The sequence below is a fragment of the Eretmochelys imbricata genome, chromosome 1 (assembly GCF_965152235.1).
Source record: "Eretmochelys imbricata isolate rEreImb1 chromosome 1, rEreImb1.hap1, whole genome shotgun sequence".
NCBI classification, from domain to species: Eukaryota; Metazoa; Chordata; order Testudines; family Cheloniidae; genus Eretmochelys; species Eretmochelys imbricata.
Window position 1 is genome coordinate 142,534,920 of NC_135572.1, and position 18,841 is coordinate 142,553,760.

General features: G+C 45.7%; 1 protein-coding gene across 4 annotated transcripts in view; it reads left to right on the plus strand.

Moving 5' to 3' along the window:
• CNKSR2 (connector enhancer of kinase suppressor of Ras 2) overlaps positions 1-18,841 on the plus strand; it is a 366,125-nt gene that overhangs the window by 155,527 nt on the left and 191,757 nt on the right. For all 4 annotated transcript variants that reach the window (XM_077807188.1, XM_077807189.1, XM_077807190.1 and 1 more), the window contains exon 6: positions 7,994-8,113. In XM_077807188.1, coding sequence (XP_077663314.1) covers positions 7,994-8,113 — 120 coding nt within the window. The remainder of the gene's footprint in view (positions 1-7,993; positions 8,114-18,841) is intronic.

The window sequence follows — 18,841 nt, forward strand, 5'->3', positions numbered from 1 at the left end:
ACTCAGAGCGGGGGGACAGGCTCTGCACAAGCGTGACTGGTGCGAATACTACTGTAAAAATCTCCGAGCAAAGGCGCGGGGACGCACCAACACCTAGAGTGGAGCACCCATGGGACACTCATCTTGAAGAACAACAGTTACTGCACAGGGTGAGTAACCTCCTCTTCCCAAAGAGTTGACAGCGTAACTTGGGCAAAAATGAAAAGGTGACTATTCAAGGTGGAGGGAGTGTGTGAGGACATGTTAGACGAGAAGAGCAAAGAGAGAAGGCTTATTGTGTGTGTGTGGGTGGGGAGGGGAAATAGCTCTTTAGGAGGGGAGAAAGGTACTTAATGGATGAGAAGTGGGTGGCTGTTCCAGGGAAGGAGGCAGCATAAAAGACGGTGCAAAGCTGAGTGTGAAAATGAGATGAAAAGAACAATAAGGAGAAAGGACTGGGAGAAAGTTATAGAACCAGAAGGGTGAGGAGGAAGTTTGAATTTGAGGAGGTAAGATGTTTCTGGATGATCATTTTTCCTTACATTAAGCTGTGACTTCCTCTTAGAAACAAATATATTAAAACCTCTTTTATTGTGAACTAAAATACAGTAGACCCTGTCCTCTGATTTGAGATAAGATTCTGGACGAAAACTTCCATACACTAAACTGGAGATGCTACATAGAATAATGCTAAGTGAACTGTATAGCAAAGGCTTATTCTGTATTAGTAGTAGGTAGCATGTTATTTTACAGTGTCTCTGGGTGACAGTGTCCCTTTAAGAGGGAGCCAGGCCAGTACACTCATCAGCACACTCCAATCTGGCTAGTTAATTGGGCTTCAAAGATGGCATCTGGGCTATGGCAGAGGAGACCTAGGAGTCTGGGCTTCCTGGGAGCAGGAGATTGAGTAGGAGATGAGAACAGCTAGACACTTAATGGTTCGTGGTAAAAGGCAGAAGGCAGGAGAGTAGCAAGAGGGGTTTGCTGGCTGGTGGGCCCAAGCCAGAGAGCCGGAGCAAATGGCTAGAGAGGGCTGAAGGAGGGGAGCAAGTGGGGAGCTTACCACTGACCTCTCCAAGACCAGCCAGCTGGACCCAGAGGAACAGTGAGAGGGGTCGGGAGATTGGGATGCTCCCATCAGAGGGGTTGTGGGGGTTCCTGCTGGGAAGAGCAAGATTGCAGTCCGGCTGGGGTGACTGTCAGAGCCAGAAGGACAGATGAAGACTGACAGAGAGTCCAGGCAGGGCTGAAGGTGCTTGTACATGGAACATCGAGGGATGAAATGTTGGATGATCTTGATGACTATTTGCATTGGGGGTAATAAATGGATTTTACATTGAGGTTTTGGTTATGGATTATTTTACATGATACTTTAATAATAAACCAGCCCGAAGGTGGGGTGGAATTGAGAGAGGAGAGTCTGCATAATGGTATTGGGTTTCCTGAGAGAGGAAACTGAGGCAGGGTGCTGAAGAGCCACCCCCAGCCATCAGAAGGTGGCTGATCCTGTTACATACAGACATTTAGAATAAAAAAATTAAAGTGCTTAAGTCCCATTTTTTAAAATGCTTGAGTCACTAGGGCTACATCTGCACTACACACCACTGTAGTGGTGTCTAGTGTCCATGTAGCTACATGCTGCAGTGTAAAGCAGGTTTTGAGTACATGGCAGTGGTGTAGCTACACATGTCAGGGAAAAGCCCTGGCAGAGGGGAAGCAGCAGGGACAGCTTCAGCAGTTCCATGCTACCAGAGCCTTTCACTGTGGCAGAGAAAGGGGTCCAGCAGCAAGGAGCTGTCAGAGCCTTTCCCTCATAGCAGGGGAATGGATTTGGCAGTGGGGGACATCTCCCAGCTGCCTTCCCCCTGCCAGAGCCTTTCCAAGCTGCTTCCTTCCTGCCAGAGCCTTTCCCTCTAGAGGGGAGATGCTCCAGTGGTGGTCAGCTGACAGAGCTATTCTCCCCTGCCAGAGACATTCCCTGCTGCGGGGAAAGGCTCCATAGCAGGGAGCTGCTGATGCCTTTCTCTGCTGGGAGAGCCTTTCCTGTGACGGGGAAGGACTCCAGTAGTGGGGAGGCAGTGGGATGGTAGACTGCTTTAAAAAATAAAATCAGCGTAGACAGAGAGGCACTTCTTGGGTGAGTAGAGAGTGTGATGGATATGTACTCACATACATACCCCCATCCTTCAGGCATCTCTTTTCCTGCCTAAGCTGGGCCACATCAGCTACACTTTATACCTATGCTAGGGGGCTATATGACATGTACACTACAGCCTGCCGAAACAAGCGTGCAGTGTAGACATACCCTAAGGGTGCAATTGCAGGTTGGGTAGGCACACCCATGCTCGCTTTCATTTAACTAGCACAGCTAAAAATAGTAGTGAAGAGGCTGCAGTATAGTCTAGCAAGGTGAGTTCTTACCCGGGGGACAAAGCAGGCTTGTACAGCCCATGCTGAAGCTGTTGCTGCCATGTTTTCACAATTGTTTTTAGATGTGATAGCTAGACCTAAAACTAGGGCATGTGTATGCCTGCCTGTGTCGCTTTCACACTTTCGATTGCACTATAGATATATCCTTAGGCTACTAAATCCCATAGAAAGTCAATGGGGCTTAGGTTCCTGAGACTCTCTTGAAAATTTTACTGCTTATTACTACAGTGTTAGGAACTGAGATACTACAGGAGGTGCTCTATGGGATGTGCTGATATACTCTGAATGTCAGCATAAAAGCTAGTTCTGCAGAAAAACCTTTTAAAAAAATCCTTTAAAAAATGTCCTAAGAATTATTTTTTATTTTTACACACTCGTTTATCAATAAAAACAGTGCTTTTCCTACTGAAACACATTTCACAGCTTTCAAGTTATGACAGAAGGCTTCAACGGCTTGATGAATTGCTTTTTCCAGTCTGAGGTACCTTCGTTTTGAATGACTGGAATGTTTAGCCAGAGATGCAGAGCAATTCTTAAACCTTGCTCAATCCCAAGACTTTCAATGGAAATCCATCAGAGACAATTGCAAACAACCAAAACCTCTTGAAGGGAAAAAAAGGAACATTACAACAAGACATAAATTCTCCCTTTCTGTGAGTAAAAACAAATGAGACATTCTCTGAATCCTCTCATTGAGGAGACATCTTGAGGAACGAGGTGTCCTCATACCAAAAAAAAAAAAAAAGAATGGATCCTGGTTCCTGTGAAGCCAGCCAGCTTGATTAGATAGGAAAGGTAACTGTTAATAAATGGAGACCCATGTTTGTGTTTTATGGTTTGGTTTCATAGTGTAACCATATGTTGCCGTTATTCATTGTTTCTAGTTAAATCTGTATTCTTTCTTATTAAAACAAAAGTAGGTTTATTTATAAGTACTCACAAGTTCTGTGTGGTTTATAGGAGCAGTGGTTTAAGGTAAAACTAGTAAACTGGAGCACAGTGTTCCTTTGGAGGCAGAGGATCTGGGATTTCTGTAAGTAGCCAGTGTCAGGGGGAGAGATATAATGGGAACATTTCAAAGGGATTCTGGGACTGGAGAGCACCTATTGTTCACCTGCAAGGAGATAGCAGGGCTGGCATAGCCCAAAGCAAGAGAGCTTGGGTGGCTGAAAGGTTGATGATGTTAGGGAGTTGACACCCAGCTACCACAGGCAAGACTCCCTCATGCTGAGTCAGGGGGTAACAGGTAACTCCTAGTCCTGGGTACCCCGAGAACCTTCACTGTGCCATGGGAGCATAGAACTTCATGATGTCTGCTCGGGACTTTGCTATCGCAAATTGATATTATGTGGAAGGTGCTCAGCTACTTTGATGGGCAGCAGTATAAAACTCTTATGTATATAGATGCCACACATTTAAGAGCTGTTGGAGAGAAAAATTCTAGTACACTTTGAAATGTCTAAAAGCTACATAAGGTGGCTCTTCTGTACATAATAATATGGTGATTTTTACATCCAATGTTTTGAGAGATTCTATGTCTAGAGAAATGAGTAGCTTGTGTCCATTTGGAAAGCTGAAAGTGTGAGAAGGTATTAAGATCCTGTTTCTAGCCTCGATAGTGCACAAGATAATGGGCCTCAAACCTGGACACTTGAACAGGATGTAATTTTGGATGAATAGGAAGAAACATTTGTCTAACATGTTGATTCTTTTAAAATGGCAGGTGCTTGATGTTGCTCAGGATTTTGTAGTGTTAGAAGTAATATTGGGAGGGACGTGGGAAGAATATGGGTGCAGTGGTTAAAGAGCGTAAGTGTGCATGAAAGATGTGTTTCAGAAAGCTCTGCAATTTATAATATGGGCATCTTCACTGTGTGTGCATGCATATGCACACTGTACAAGTTATACAATACTTCTGGGTAATTGGGAATCCATCCATGTTTTCTTTTTATAATTGAAAATGTCAATACAAAGTACTTTGGCATTTCTAAATTGAAATTTTCTGGATCTGTTCCATGAAAAATGCTAATAATTCTGACAAGAACAAACCTTGAAATATCAGAATTTTTCATGGAATATAAATTCCAATTTTTGACCAACTCTAATTGGTTAACTTCACTTTCTATCTCTAGTTTTGATTAATTTAAATAGATTTTACCAAATACTCTCCTAATGCCGTCTTAAATGGCTCTTGACTTCTTAACCTCAGATACAGGTCAGAGAATAGGTCAAACTGTGAGGAAAAGTATGCTTGGAGTAGAATGATGTATGAAATGAATACACATCAGTGTAATAGCCAAGTTCCATTGTCCTAATATAATGTGATATTTTTGTGTGAGATCAATTTTGTTTGTTTGTCTATAACCTTTTTTTTTCATTCTAATAAGCTACTGTTGGTGCCAAATGGTTATTTTGGGAGCAGTGCAATAAAGGAGAATTGCAGTAAATGTGAGTCAGTTCTTTATTGCATTACCTTGCTGCTGGAAGGAGGAGTCTGATGAAATCGCTGTTGCTATTCCTCGAGGTCCTAATCCAGTGCCCAGGGCACAGCTTGAGTTATTGGGCTAAGAGTTGGTTATTCCGTGAGGGTAAAGGGAGATGGAACTCCAAACAGTGGGAGCAGATACTACAGCATTAGTTGTGGAAGATCTCATAGTTCCTGTTTGCATGCTCTGTGGTAGAGAGCTGGTTGGTGAATCAGTATACAGGCATATCCACTCGCCACCTTCTTCTCTAGTCTGTCTCCCAAACCCCTTCTGAAGTGAAGGCCTTCTTCAGAACATAGTGCCCTGGCATACAGGTGCTGTGGAGTCCTCGCAGCTTGTTCCCCTTCTTTAGCTGACTTGCCCTGATTCTGCTAGCTTATAGTACAACTGGGTTCCTCAGCAAACAATTACCTACTTTTAGTTGAGCAATGACAGGGTGAGCATGTTCTGTGTTTTGTAAATGCATATTTTAAATGAGACATGCCACTCTTATGCATCTCCTATGTTGCAAGGTATTTTTATGATTTGGTGTTTAAAACTCTGTAGAAAATATTTGTTGTAAGAATAGTTTGTGTGTACATTATTCAAAACTCTTTGATGGTCCAGTCTAGCGAACACTGACACAAAAGAGTTAATTAACTCAACTCGTATGTGTTTATAGGATCAGGCCCTAAAATTGTATTTATTTTTTATAAGTAGGCTATCAGTGATTTGATACTGATTTGCAATCATTTTGGAAATATAGCAACAGTTAAACTCTGGAAGAAATACTAGTTTCATTTTCATCTGCTAATTTTCTTGCTCCTGCTGTGCAAATTATTATAAATCAGGGTGGAAAGGTTTCCCTACGTACTCTTGTTATAAAGAGACTGAAACATTAGAGTTCAATAAAATATGCCATCTATATGCTAAACCAAGGTCCCTGCTGCCCTCAAGAGATAAAAATAAGGGAAATTCAGGGGTTAGGATTTAGGATCCTGCCATATTATCACATTTGCTGTAATACTGTTTTGTTTGTTTTTCATCTGTTCCTCTTGGGTTTATTTCACCTTTTACATCAGGTGTTTGTTTTGTGGTTTGAAATTACAACTGTGAGTTTGACAAGGAAAGGTTAGTTTGATGCAAATCATTTATACAGCTTTCTACAGGTATTTCTATAGACTCCTGAAGAGAAGTTAACATGTGGATTCATTTTGATTATAAGGCATTAATTGCTATTTGAAAGGGTGACTGGTACTGTGAGCAAGTGAGGCATTTCACTTATTTGAGCAGTCTGATTAGCTTTAGTCCTTTTGAATATGAGGACAATTACACTGGTTCTTAATTAATTCTTCCGTTGCCACAGTGCTGTGACCAAAAGAATGTTGTCATCCTTCAGTGTGCTAACAGTATGCTCTCATGGGAAATCTGAGTTGTGAAACCCAGAGTTCTGGCCACCAATAAGGCCTTCCAGGCAAAGTTTTGAAGCTTTCCAAAATTACGAGCTCCAAAAATACAAAAGAAGTACAAAAAATAAATTATCACTACTTACCATCCTCAGGCAAGAGAAAATCATGACAGGGAGAGGTATAAAATACCTGCACTATAACTGCAGGCCTTGAGAAACGTCCAGTATTTTTTATTTGTTTTAGTTTTGCAGAAAAGAAATGTTGTCTGGGGTAGCAGGTTTAAGATATCGCCCCATTATGAACATGCTTATCTGTTGTAGGCTTCAACTTCTTGACTCCAAGGTGTAAATTTTTAATAGTGAGAGTAATTAATGATTGGAACCATTTACCAAAGGTTGTGGTGGATTGTCCATCACTGATCATTTTAAAATCAAGATGGGATTTTTTTCTAAAAGCTATGCTCTAAGAATTATTTTTGGGAAGTTGTATGGCCTCTGTTATACAGGAAGTCAGACCAGATGATCACAATGGTCCCTTTTTGCCATGGACTGTATCAATAAATAGACTCACTCTTGGAATTGCTAAATTTTATATAAATTGACTTTTGGGGAAATTTTTATGATAACTACAAAACAGCCTTCAGCATTAATGTGAGTTGCCCATGATTGTTAAAATGACTTGATTTTCATGTGTTCTGAGCACCTCCACTAAAGTCAGTAGGTACTCAGCACCTTTGAAAACAGGTGAGAAGACTATATTCCATGCACATGCTGTGCATCTGAACATTAAGGCACTGGTGCAATGGGTTTAATGATAGGGAATGGGGAGAGAATGCACACTTGAATTGTTTTTTTCTCCTGTTGCGGCAAAAGTGTTTGAGTTTGTGTTTTCTGTTCTGATGTTGTGCCAGTTTTGTCCCACTACAAAGATTGGGTCCTGTATTGTATTGCTAATTGAAGTTTTGTCGGTGATGATGAAATTAACTTTTGTCCACCAAATTTTGTGTTTGATAAGCTAACTATAATTGTGCGGGCCTAGAGATTTATTCATTATAGGCCACGGTAGTTGTGAGGTAATTACATGTATTTTCTCTGCCAAGGCTGAAACTTTTAAATGCTTCATTCCAAATTTATTCCCTCTCCCCAATTTTATTTTAACTCTTTCTGATAGAAACCCTTGAACCTGAACTTGAATTTACCGGCATGGAATCCACTGACTTCAGTAGAATTCCACACAAATGCAGCGTCCATTCATGCGGGATCAAGGCTTAACTTTGGTGATCTTTGACTTTAAAAAACAAAACAAAAACCCACACAAATATCATTGTATAGTAAAAATATAAAATATTTTGGGGGACCAATACAATTAATTTCATAGTAGTAGAAAACTTCAAATACTTCAAAGTTCCCATTTTGAATTTTTTATATGACTGTAAAATGAGGATGATTGATCCTAACTTCCTAGACAATCTGAATTTGTTTTTCAAAGAATGAATGATAATTGAACTCAGTAACATTGTGAGTGGTCTGTAGTAGTCTTTTATCTGTGTTTGCCTTATACCAGATAACCTTATTGGAAGGAAGACTCAAGAATGTAATTTAGTTGTATAAGTTAGGAATGCTGGTTCTTTTAAATGTTTTTTATTGGGAAGAAAACTGTTCAAATAATCATGGTATATTTACTGTAGTTTTCCTTTCATTTTTCTTCTAGTGTAAAACTCTCTCTGGCGTCTGTGACCACATTATCTCTCTCTCATCTGATCCTCTGGTTTCGCAGTCTGCTCACCTTGAAGTGATTCAGCTAACAAACATAAAACCAAGTGAAGGGCTGGTAAGAAGTACGCAGTTAATCAAAACAGTTGTCCAAGATGAGAGAGTTAATTCTATAACTAAAATCTGTACTTGGGGGTAGGGACAAAGCCACTTCTTTTTTTAAAAATGTTTCTTTAGTTTGATTTTCACACAGCTGGGCTAATGTTATGGGTCTTTCACATGAATAACTGTTTATCAAAATGTAGTGAATAGAAAGAAATGGAAAGTAATTCTCACCAGTTTACATCAAATTCTGAAATATTTTAGACTATTCTATGATCTCGAAATTGTGGGGTGAGGGGATTTAAATTAATAAATAAACGGTGGCCATGAAGTTTGGGTGAGATTATGCACAAAACTGTCAAATTCTGGAATTTGCATCATAACATCTCTCGCTGAGAAATAAAACACTTTTATAATTTATTCAAGGACTCTATAGCAATTCCCAGGAGAAAAGTAGATTCTTTAATTGTATTGCAAGAAATCTACATGATTAATCAGATGGCTGTAAAAGACCAATGTAGCAATCCCTTGAGTGTCGCTAACGAGTTGACCACTGCTGCTTGGATTACGCATGCAGATAGCAACCGTTGCATAAAAGAAACAACACTGATTACAACTGGAGAAATGACGTTTGACGTCATGAATAACAGTGCTACCTACCTACCTTGGGGACACCAGATAATGTTCGGAATTCAATTAATCATTTTCTTGAAAAATTGCTTTTACACCCTTTTTTGCTGCCTACACACACCCATGGTCCATTTACTTGTGTAATATCTGTACTGCTGTGCTCCCATTCCATGGGTTATTTTTTGGGTTAGTGGTTTTTATTTTTTATTTAATTTTAATCTTATGCCCAGGTACCTAGAAGTAATGATTAACTTGGTATGTCTCTCTTCAGACAAATAGCAATTAAAATTAAAGGAATTTTATTTTTAATTGGTAAATATTACCCCATCCTTTCGTTTATTTCATTGGCTTTCTTTTTATGTCAGAATCCATTTAAAATTGCCCTTCAGGTTTTCAGCTCTCCATGGACTCCACCCCACCAATCGGGCATCTTAGTCTCTTACTCTGCTGCCTGCTCACCCCTTTCTTTATCCCATTTTCACTGGGAAGGGACATTCTCACTGTTTCTGTCCCATCTTTCTGGAGCTCTCTCCGTGTTTGATGCAAGGCCTGTTCCATGGCTGCACTGGTTTTCCAGCACTCTTTCCTCAGATCCCTCCTTATGACCCTCTTTTCTCATAATTCTGACAAGAAGTGAGTCAACCAATACAGTTTTCTTTAAAAGCAAAATTATTTTTGTGGTTCTATTTCCAGCTCTGCCATTACCATGGGCAAGTCGCTTCCCCTCCTTGCACCTCTGTGTGTCCCCCAGCTTTCAGTCTATCACGTCTGTGTAGACTGTAAGCACTTCATAGCAAGGACTGTCTCTTAATATGCATTTGTACACCCAGCACAATGGGGCCGTGATCTCAGATGGGACCTTTAGGCACTATGGTGATACAAATAGTTGTAATTGTGTGTATTTTTAATGGTGGGGGAAAGAATTAACCGTGCTTTGTACAAGCTTTAGCTGTGCATTATTTTGTTACTGTGTCTTCTTTCTTCCCCTTCCTCCCCTTGTCCCCATGCCACTGTTTTGTTGCCAGTTCTTCTTCGAGTGATTGTTCATGTCCAACCAAGCAGGTGTGTGCGTGCTGCATGCACACCAGGCAGAAGATTTTTCCCCTAACAACGTCTGTAGGGTCAGCCTGGGTGCCCCCTGGGGTGGCGCCTTCAGGGTGCCCAGTATCGGTGCCCAAAAACCCCCCACCCCCTCAGTTCCTTCTTACCGTCTGTGACAGCTGGCTGGAACTTTGCTTGCTCTTGCAGCAAGCGCCTTAGCAGTGTCTTTGTTCTTAGTGTAAATAGTTTTTCTCTATAGTTGAAATTATCACATAGTTAGTAGTGTGTGGTAGATAGTTAGTTTCCCCTCCGGGGGTATGCCTGTGTCTCCGGGGTTTAAATTCTGTGAGTCCTGTGGCAAGTTTATGCCCAAGAGTGATCCTCACTTGTCCTGCCTGCGGTGCCTTGGTGAGACTCACCAAAAGGACAGGTGCTGCGTTTGCAAGGGTTTCCACCTAAGAACCCTTAAGGACAGAGAGCAGAGACTGAAACTCCTGCTCATGGAGGCGGCTCTGAGACTGCAATCTCAACGACCCGGCACCGAGCACGTCCTCTTTGGACGCAGTGCTCCGGCACCAACGGCACACGAAACGGGCCAGACTAAGGACCCTAAAGCCCACAGGCACCGCCACTATTCGGGACATAGGGCGTCGGCTTCAGTTCGGGACCGTTCTCCATCTCCGGTGCAGGTAAAGAAGAAGAGGCCGGCGAGGGACTGATCACCCCCCCGAAGCCTAAGGGGCCAGTGCACCGTTCGCGAGTGGCTCGGCACAGACTGCATCCACCTTGCTTCCACCCAGGGTCTCGTTGAGTCCTGCCCCAGCCAGGGTCCAGTCAAGTCCGAACCCTCCTCGGTCCCCGGACCATCTGGGTGGACATGCTGCCTCGAACGCCTCTGGTGTCGATGGTGGTTGTAAGGGACCTGATGCGCCTCCCATGCTGTCCTCCCCCCAAAGGAGGGACAAGTCTCCGGCAACCACACGGCACCTGTTTCACTCCAGGGGCAAGCCAACCATGATGGCTCGTCGGTCTCCATCTTCGGCACTGCCCGCATAGACGCAGGAAGCGCGCCGTTCACCGGAGTTGAGTCGTCGTTTGTTGCTGACCCAGGGGACTGCTCCTCCGCGGTCTTCTTATTTGGAGACTTCGGAGTCGGAGGTAGACTCGGCTCAATCAAGCAAATCGCGCAGCAAAAGATCCCGGTCCCGGCGCCGTCACAAACCATACCCGGCACCGTGGCAACAACAGTGGCAACCACCTGCTAAATGGCCCTTCTGGGCACCCTGGGTGTACCATCAAGTCCATGGTCCGCACTCCAAAACGGTGTCGGTGTCCTCGGCGTCGTTTGTGCCACAGTCAGCACTGGCACCGCCGATGGCAGCGCCGCCCTCGACTGCAGTGGCCCCGCTGACTCACATGGTTTCGGCACCGATGCCTCAGCCAGCCCCAGCACTGGCTCCCCAACTGACGGCACTGGTGGAAGCCTCAGCTCCGTCCCTACCGACCTCAACGGTCTTGGTCTCACCGGTTTTACCTGCCCCGGCACCAGCTGTGATGCAGGGTTCTTCATCGGTGCCGGTTCCACAGACCAAGTACCACATGCCAAGGGACCCTCGGGGGGGCTGAAGGCAGTGAACTGGGTCCACCTACGGTTCTCTCTTCCTCGTCTTCACCCGATGAAGTGGTCGCGGGGACTTTGACGGCCCCAGCTTTGGAGGACAACCGGCTTCTTCAAGAGCTTTTGAAGCATACCGCCCAAAGCCTGGAAATTCAGGCAGAGGAGGTAGAAGAGGACTTAGACCCTGTCATAGACATCCTGACTCCCTCCGGCTCATCCAGGGTTGCATTACCATTTATCAAGGCAATAACTGAAATGTCTAAGAACTTGTGGCAAACCCCTGCTTCTCTGGCACCTACGGCCAAGAAATCTGAGTGCCGCTACTTTGTTCCCTCTAAAGGGTATGAACACCTTTATACCCACGCTCCTCCGGACTCTTTGGTGGTCAAGGCGGCCAATCAGAGAGAACGTCAGGGGTTTCAAGGCTCCACGCCTAAAAACAGGGATGCCAAGAAACTGGACCTGTTTGGCCGGAAGGTCTACTCCGCAGCAGGTCTACAGCTTTGTATAGCCAACCAACAGGCCATAGTAAGCCGCTACAGACATAACACCTGCTCGTCCATGGCAAAATTTACAGAGCTTCTGCCCCAGGAAGCTCGGGGGGAGTTCTCTGTGCTCGTGGAGGAGGAGAAGTTGGTCTCCTGAGCATCTTTACAAGTGGCCCTGGATGCGGTGGATGCGGCCTCTCGCACTTTGGCCACAGAGAGGGTTATGAGGAGAGGCGCCTGGCTACAGGTCTCTGGTCTTCCCCTCGAGGTCCAACAGACCATTCAAGACCTTCCCTTTGAAGGTGTAGCTCTCTTCTCCGAGAAGACAGATAAGAGACTTCACAGCTTGAAGGACTTGAGGGGTACCCTTCGTTCGCTGGGGCTTCACACACCTGCTACCCAGTGCAGACAGTTTAGGCCTCAACCTGCTCCTCGTCCTTATCAACCCCAGAACCGCCAAGACGCTCCGCGTAGGTGGAACAGGAGCACTTGGAGGAGGCAACGTCCTCCCTCTGGGCAAAACTCGGGCCAGCCTAGGGCCCCACAGGGCTCTCGACCACCCTTTTGAGGGTTCGGTTGAGGACGGCTTGCCAGTTTGACCTTTGGATCCTTCCCGTCTTACTTTCTCATCCCGTCTATCCCCTTTCTACCATGCCTGGTCTCAAATTACTTTGGACCGTTGGGTGCTCTGCACGGTAGAGAGGGGATATTCTATCCAATTCTGTACCTTCCCGCCCCCCCGAACCCGCTTCCCTGTCCCTCTTCAGGGACCCCTCTCACGAGCAACTTCTGTGTCAAGAGGTACAGTCTCTTCTTTCAGTATGGGCAGTGGAGGAGATTCCTCAGGAACTAAGGAGCAAGGGTTTTTACTCCCAGTATTTCCTAATACTGAAGGCCAAGGGTGGCCTCAGACCCATACTGGATCTGCGACAACTCAACAAGTACGTAAAGAAACTCAAGTTTCGCATGGTCTCGCTAACCTCCATTATCCCCTCACTGGATCCAGGAGTCTGGTACGCTGCCCTAGACTTGAAGGACGCGTATTTTCATATCGCAATAGTCCCACATCACAGACGCTACCTCAGATTCGTGGTGAACACAAGCCACTACCAGTTTGTGTCCTCCCATTTGGACTGTCGACTGCCCCTTGAGTATTCACAAAATGCATGGCAGTCATTGCGGCATTCCTGCGCAAGCACCAGATGCAGGTTTTTCCATACCTCAACAATTGGCTGATCCAGGGTTGCTCGAGGGCCCAGGTGGAGGCTCAGGTCAAGTTTATAAGAAGGACCTTCCTCGACTTAGGTCTCCTCCTGAATGAGGAGAAATCCACTCTGTCCCCGGTACAGAGGATAGAGTTCATAGGCGCGGTCCTGGACTCTACTCAAGCCAGAGCGTACCTCCCAGAGGCCAGGTTTCACTCACTTCGGGACATCATACAAGGCCTCAGGCAGTTCCCCACGACGTCAGCAAGAAACTGTTTAAAGCTGCTGGGACACATGGCCTCATGCACTTATGTGGTGCAGCATGCCAGGCTCAGGCATCACCCACTCCAGTCTTGGCTGGTGTCAGTGTACCGACCAGCCCGAGATGTGTTGGACAGGGTGGTAACCCTGCCCCATCTGGTACTGGACTCCCTCCTATGGTGGCTCAACTCTCGAATGGTTTGCGCAGGGGTGCCTTTTGCCAGCCCTCAGCCCTCGCTTACCTTGGTGTCAGACGTCTCGGATCTGGGCTAGGGGGCTCACCTAGGGGACCTCAAGACCCAAGGCTTCTGGTCTCTGGTGGACCTCGCTCTTCACATCAATGTCAAAGAGCTGAGGGCAGTGCATCTGGCCTGCTACGCTTTCAAAATGCACATAACGAGCAGATGTGTTTCAATCCTCACGGACAACACCTTGGTGATGTTTTATATCAACAAACAGGGAGGTGCACGCTCCTCTCCCCTGTGCCGAGAAGCCCTTGCACTGTGGGATTTCTGCATAGAGCGCTTGATCCACCTGCAGGCCTCATACCTCCCAGGGGTGCGAAACACACTGGCAGACAGCCTCAGCCAGACCTTCAATGGCCACAAGTGGTCCCTTCGGCCAGACATGGTGAGCTCAGTCTTCCAGTTCTGGGCCTCTCCCCATATAGACCTGTTTGCCACTCCAGACAAGAAATGTCAGACATTCTGTTCTTTTGGGAATCACGGTGCGGGGTCCATGGGGGACACCTTCCTCCTCTCGTGGGAGGGCTGCCTGCTGTACACTTTCCCACCCATCCCCCTAGTCCACAGGGTGCTTCTGAAGATCTGCAGGGACCGGGCTCAAGTGATACTAATAGCACCGGTGTGGCCGCATCAGCACTGGTTCACCTTGCTCCTGAAAATGTCCATAGCGGCCCCTCTCACCTTACCACTGGTTCCCGACCTGATCACACAGGACCAGGGCTGACTCCGGCACCCAAATCTGGAGTCGCTCCACCTTACGGCCTGGATGCTCCATGGCTATGTGCCACAGAGTTCTCTTGTTCAGACCAGGTCAGACAAGTCCTCCTGGGTAGTAGAAAGCCCTCCACCAGGGCTACTTACCTGGCCAAATGGAAAGGTTCTCCATCTGGGCAGAGCAACGTAGTCAGCCACCGCTCCTCACCCCCCCATACCATTTATACTGGACTACCTCCTTCACCTAAAGCACCAGAACTTGTCCCGGTCATCAATAAGGGTCCACTTGGTCGCTATCTCCGCCTTCCACCCGGGTTCAGACGGTCTCTCGGTCTTTGCAAACCCTGTGGTCAGTCGTTTTCTCAAGGGTTTGGACAGGCTCTTCTTACACACTTGTCAGCCTGTCCCTGCCTGGGACCTCTCTTTAGTCCTCTCCAGGCTTACAGGCCTGCCATTTGAACCTCTGGCCACCTGCTCCCTACTATATCTCTCATTCAAGGTTGCATTCCTCGTGGCAATTACCTCGGCCTGACGGGTCTCGGAGCTCAGGGCCCTCACGTCTAAGCCCCCTTACACAGTTTTTCATAAGGATAAGGTTCAGCTTAGGCCTCATCCGGCTTTTCTCCCAAAGGTTGTCTCCCATTTTTACGTGACCCAGGACATCTTTTTTTTATATCCCAAGTGTTTTATCCCAAGCCACACTTCTCCGACAGGGAGCACAGGCTGCACTCACTGCACGTGCGTAGGGCCTTAGCCTTCTACATAGAGAGAACTAAGTTGTTCTGGAAGTCTGTCCAACTCTTCGTAGCCGTGGCAGACAGAATGAAGGGCCTTCTGGTGTCATCTCAACGTATATCATCATGGATAATGTCCTGCATTAGGTCCTGCTATAGCCTGGCAAAGGAGCCCGCTATTACAATTACACAACAGTCCAGGGACGATGCGGCTTTCAGGAGAGCCGTGCTATTTTCTGTGGATAACTCCGACCCCACCTCCTGAGCTCTAGCTTGTGAATCACCTGCTTGGCATGGACATGAACAATCACTCAAAGAAGAAAAAATGGTTACTCACTTTCTCATAACTGTTGTTCTTCGAGATGTGTTGTTCATGTCCGTTCCAATACCCACCCTCCTAACTCTCTGTCGGAATGGTCAACAAGAAGGAACTGAGGGGGTGGGGGGTCGGCGGGGCCTGATATTGGGCGCCATGAAGGCACCACCCCAGGGGGCACCCAGGCTGATCCTACGGACATTGCTAGGGGAAAAATCTTCCGGCTGGCATGCACGCGCACACCTGCTTAGAATGGACATCATCTAGTCTGTAAGCTCTTTGGAGCAGGGACCAGATGTTTGTTTATTTGTAGTATGAGGTGCCTAGCAAACTTCTGGGTTGTATAAAATGGTAATCCTCATAACTGGTTATCTTTGTTAAACCATTTTCTGATGTTTTGTATGAAGGGTGCATCATTTTGTGGAGTTTTTAAGATTTATCCAACATGTTCTGATTTATTGTCATTAGCCTGACCTGGTTCCCAAGTTGTCAGTTCTACAAGTTATGAAAGGTTTTGTAGTTGATAGTGGATGGCACCTTGAGGGCCTTTCACCACTTAATTGCATAAGGAACTTGTGATGACTTCTTGACCTAACAATACCTTTTTTCCAGGATTCATATCATAATGGAATTGGGAAGATAGAGTTATGACTGACCTACTTTCAGTGGTTTGGACGCATACTGGAGTTTTCTACTGGCAAAGTTGTTAACAATATTAATGTTGTTAACATAAGAGAAATGGAAGGGCTGTCTGCAAACAGGGCAGTAAATAGGCAAGAGTGGCTCATACCTTTGAAGATGGTACTGTCTGCCAACCAGGATAAGTGAAACATCTAAAATAGCTGGAGAGGAGAGTCTCTCTAAGAAGTTAAAGTAGGATGGGAAGAGGAGGGAGGGAAATAAAAATAGAAAGCAGAGTGAGACTTATCTGAATTTCTGTTGTAAATTGTTCTTGGGATCTGGGGAGTGGGAAAGGTGTGTATGGATGGATGAGTGGTTACTGTGCATGGTGTTGGAAGAGACAAACTTTAATTGAAATTAAAAAAAAATAATCTTGACATCTGGTATATGAGTACTAAAATATCACTTTTAATTAAATACCTCTGAAATTGTACATGAAAAATATTACTGAAATTTAAATATCACTCATACATAAATGTGAAGTATCAAATTACCGTACATGTGCTCTTTTCACAATTAAATATTTCCTGAGTTTTACAGTAATGTATATTGTAGTTAACATGTGGAAAGACAGACAAAATAAGCATAGCAAGTAGGAAAATATTGTGACTATTGTCATGATGTATGGGGAATTCTTTTTGGATGGAGCTTGAGTAGAGTGCTATGTTGTTGTTGTTGGGTTTTTTTCCGCTCCCCAGTCTGGTGCCTGATTTTGGCGCTGTGGTTGTTTGCATATATGTAGTACCTCATGAGTATTTCAGGAAGAAGGGATACAGCCTGCAGCATCGAGAAAAGTGAAGATGAAAAGGAAATTGTAAAATGCAGATCTCTCCTAAAAAGCCTTAATATCAGTTAAATATTGGTCAGCTTTGCAGAAATTTGTAGAGATACCCCATTTGAGAAAATACTTGAAAGTTGATTCTTCTGTATCATTGGACAGAATGTAACTTGGTGTTTCTTTCTGCTGTTTATGTTTCAGAGAAAAGAAATTGACTAGTTTAGTTGGTAATCCTTTACCCTAAGGAAATGAAATCTGAAATATTTCAACTGATTTATATGTAAGCGGGGGAATAGGCTAGCGAAAGGATCTGAGTCTTCGCTCCCACTTCCTTTAGCCAGAGGCCTCCCTGCCCTTGAGGACTCCCCTTCCACTCTCCTGTCTGGCAAAGTCCTCGTAACCCCAACAAGGCTGGGCCCAGGATTCCTGGGGGGCTCGACCCCCAACCCTGCTGTGGTCACCTAGGACAGGCTAGGGTGTCCCCACTCTGGGGTACTCTCTCTGCACTGGGCACTTCTCTGACCCACTTACCATTACATACAATTTAAAGCAAATGCAAGTTATTTAATTAACAATTAATTTTAAAAAAAATAACGAAAAATGGGAAAGGTTAAAGGAAACATATCAACCCGCTCTGTGGCAGGGAACATCACAAACAGTGTCTCTGGAATGTCAGGGCAGTTCACAGTCTGTTCCTTGTAAGTCCCAGGCCTCCTGCTCAGGCCCTGGCTGTGCTGCAGGGATGCTGCCGGTTGGACACTTGCTCTGGTGGTGGCCACACACTCTCAGGCTCTAAGTGGTAGGACCCTTTTTCCCAGGGTCGCCCCCGCCCTGCCGGGGTTACGATCCAAGTCTGGCCTGCAGAGCCTCTTGGCTGAGGCGTCTCCCTGTGCTGGGCTCGCTGCCCATGGTCCCCCTCGGTCTCCCCAGCTGCTCACCGCACCCAGCTCCAGACTGCTCCAGCTCCACTCTGTCTCTGCGCTGCTGCTGCTCTGCCTCCAGCTCCCTGGGCTGCTTCTTTGGCCCCTCTGCCTCTGGTTGCTGCAGCTCTGCTCCCAGGACAGGTCTGTTCTGAAGGCTGCTTCTGTGACTCTGCTCCCAGCACTGATCTGCTTCGTGGACTGCTTTTCTGGCCCCCCTGGCTCTGGTTGCTGCAGCTCTCCTCCCAGGGCAAGTCTGCTCTCTCTGGGCTGCGCCTCTGGCTTTGGGACTGCAGCTTTGCTCCCAGCACAGGGTCTGCTCTCTCTGGGCTGCTTTTCTGGTCCCTTTGGATCTGGCCCAGCTCTCCTCCCCAGCTCAGCGTGGGCCCCCTGCTCTCTCCTTAACTCGGCCCCACTGTGTCTGACCCAGGCAATTCCAGCTCACACGGAGGATGGGACCTCCCTGGCCTCCTGACTGTCTGATTAGCCTGCCCGCCCTGTCATTCAGGCTGACCTGGAGCATTGGCCTCTCCCCATTGCTCCTAGGGACTGGCAGTCTCAGGGTCCTGATTCCCCATCGACCCTTCCCCCTTTTACTTAGTACTGGGAGCTAGCAACTAAAACACCCCCACTGAATGTTAGTAAGGGGGCAACAGTCCCCTTACATAAAGAGTTTGAGAATAGTGTGTTCAGCACTGCAAAGAACCAAAATGTGCATGTGTTTTGTTAGAAGAAAAACAGATAATCTTGTTACAGCTGTGAATGTTTTTCCAACCCTTAGCAAGGTTTTCTGACACACTTCTATAGCTTTTTAACTTTTAAAAATGATAATATGGAATTTCAAAGCAGGATTGTGGCATTATGAAATTTAATTTATTGATTTCCAGGTTTTCTAGTTCAGTTTTTCATTTTAGTGCTGTCCTTTACACTTCAAATATTGTTATCAGACAGTTTCATTCAAGACCTAGTTATTCATATGGGTTATATTTTTTTATGGATTAGGGAATATAGAGGTTAGTATTTCAAAACATTTTACAGACTGGGTGTTTCTCTGATTGCTGGAACAAACTTCAGATTAGTCTGTTATAGACAGAAGGTCCCTGTTCACATGGC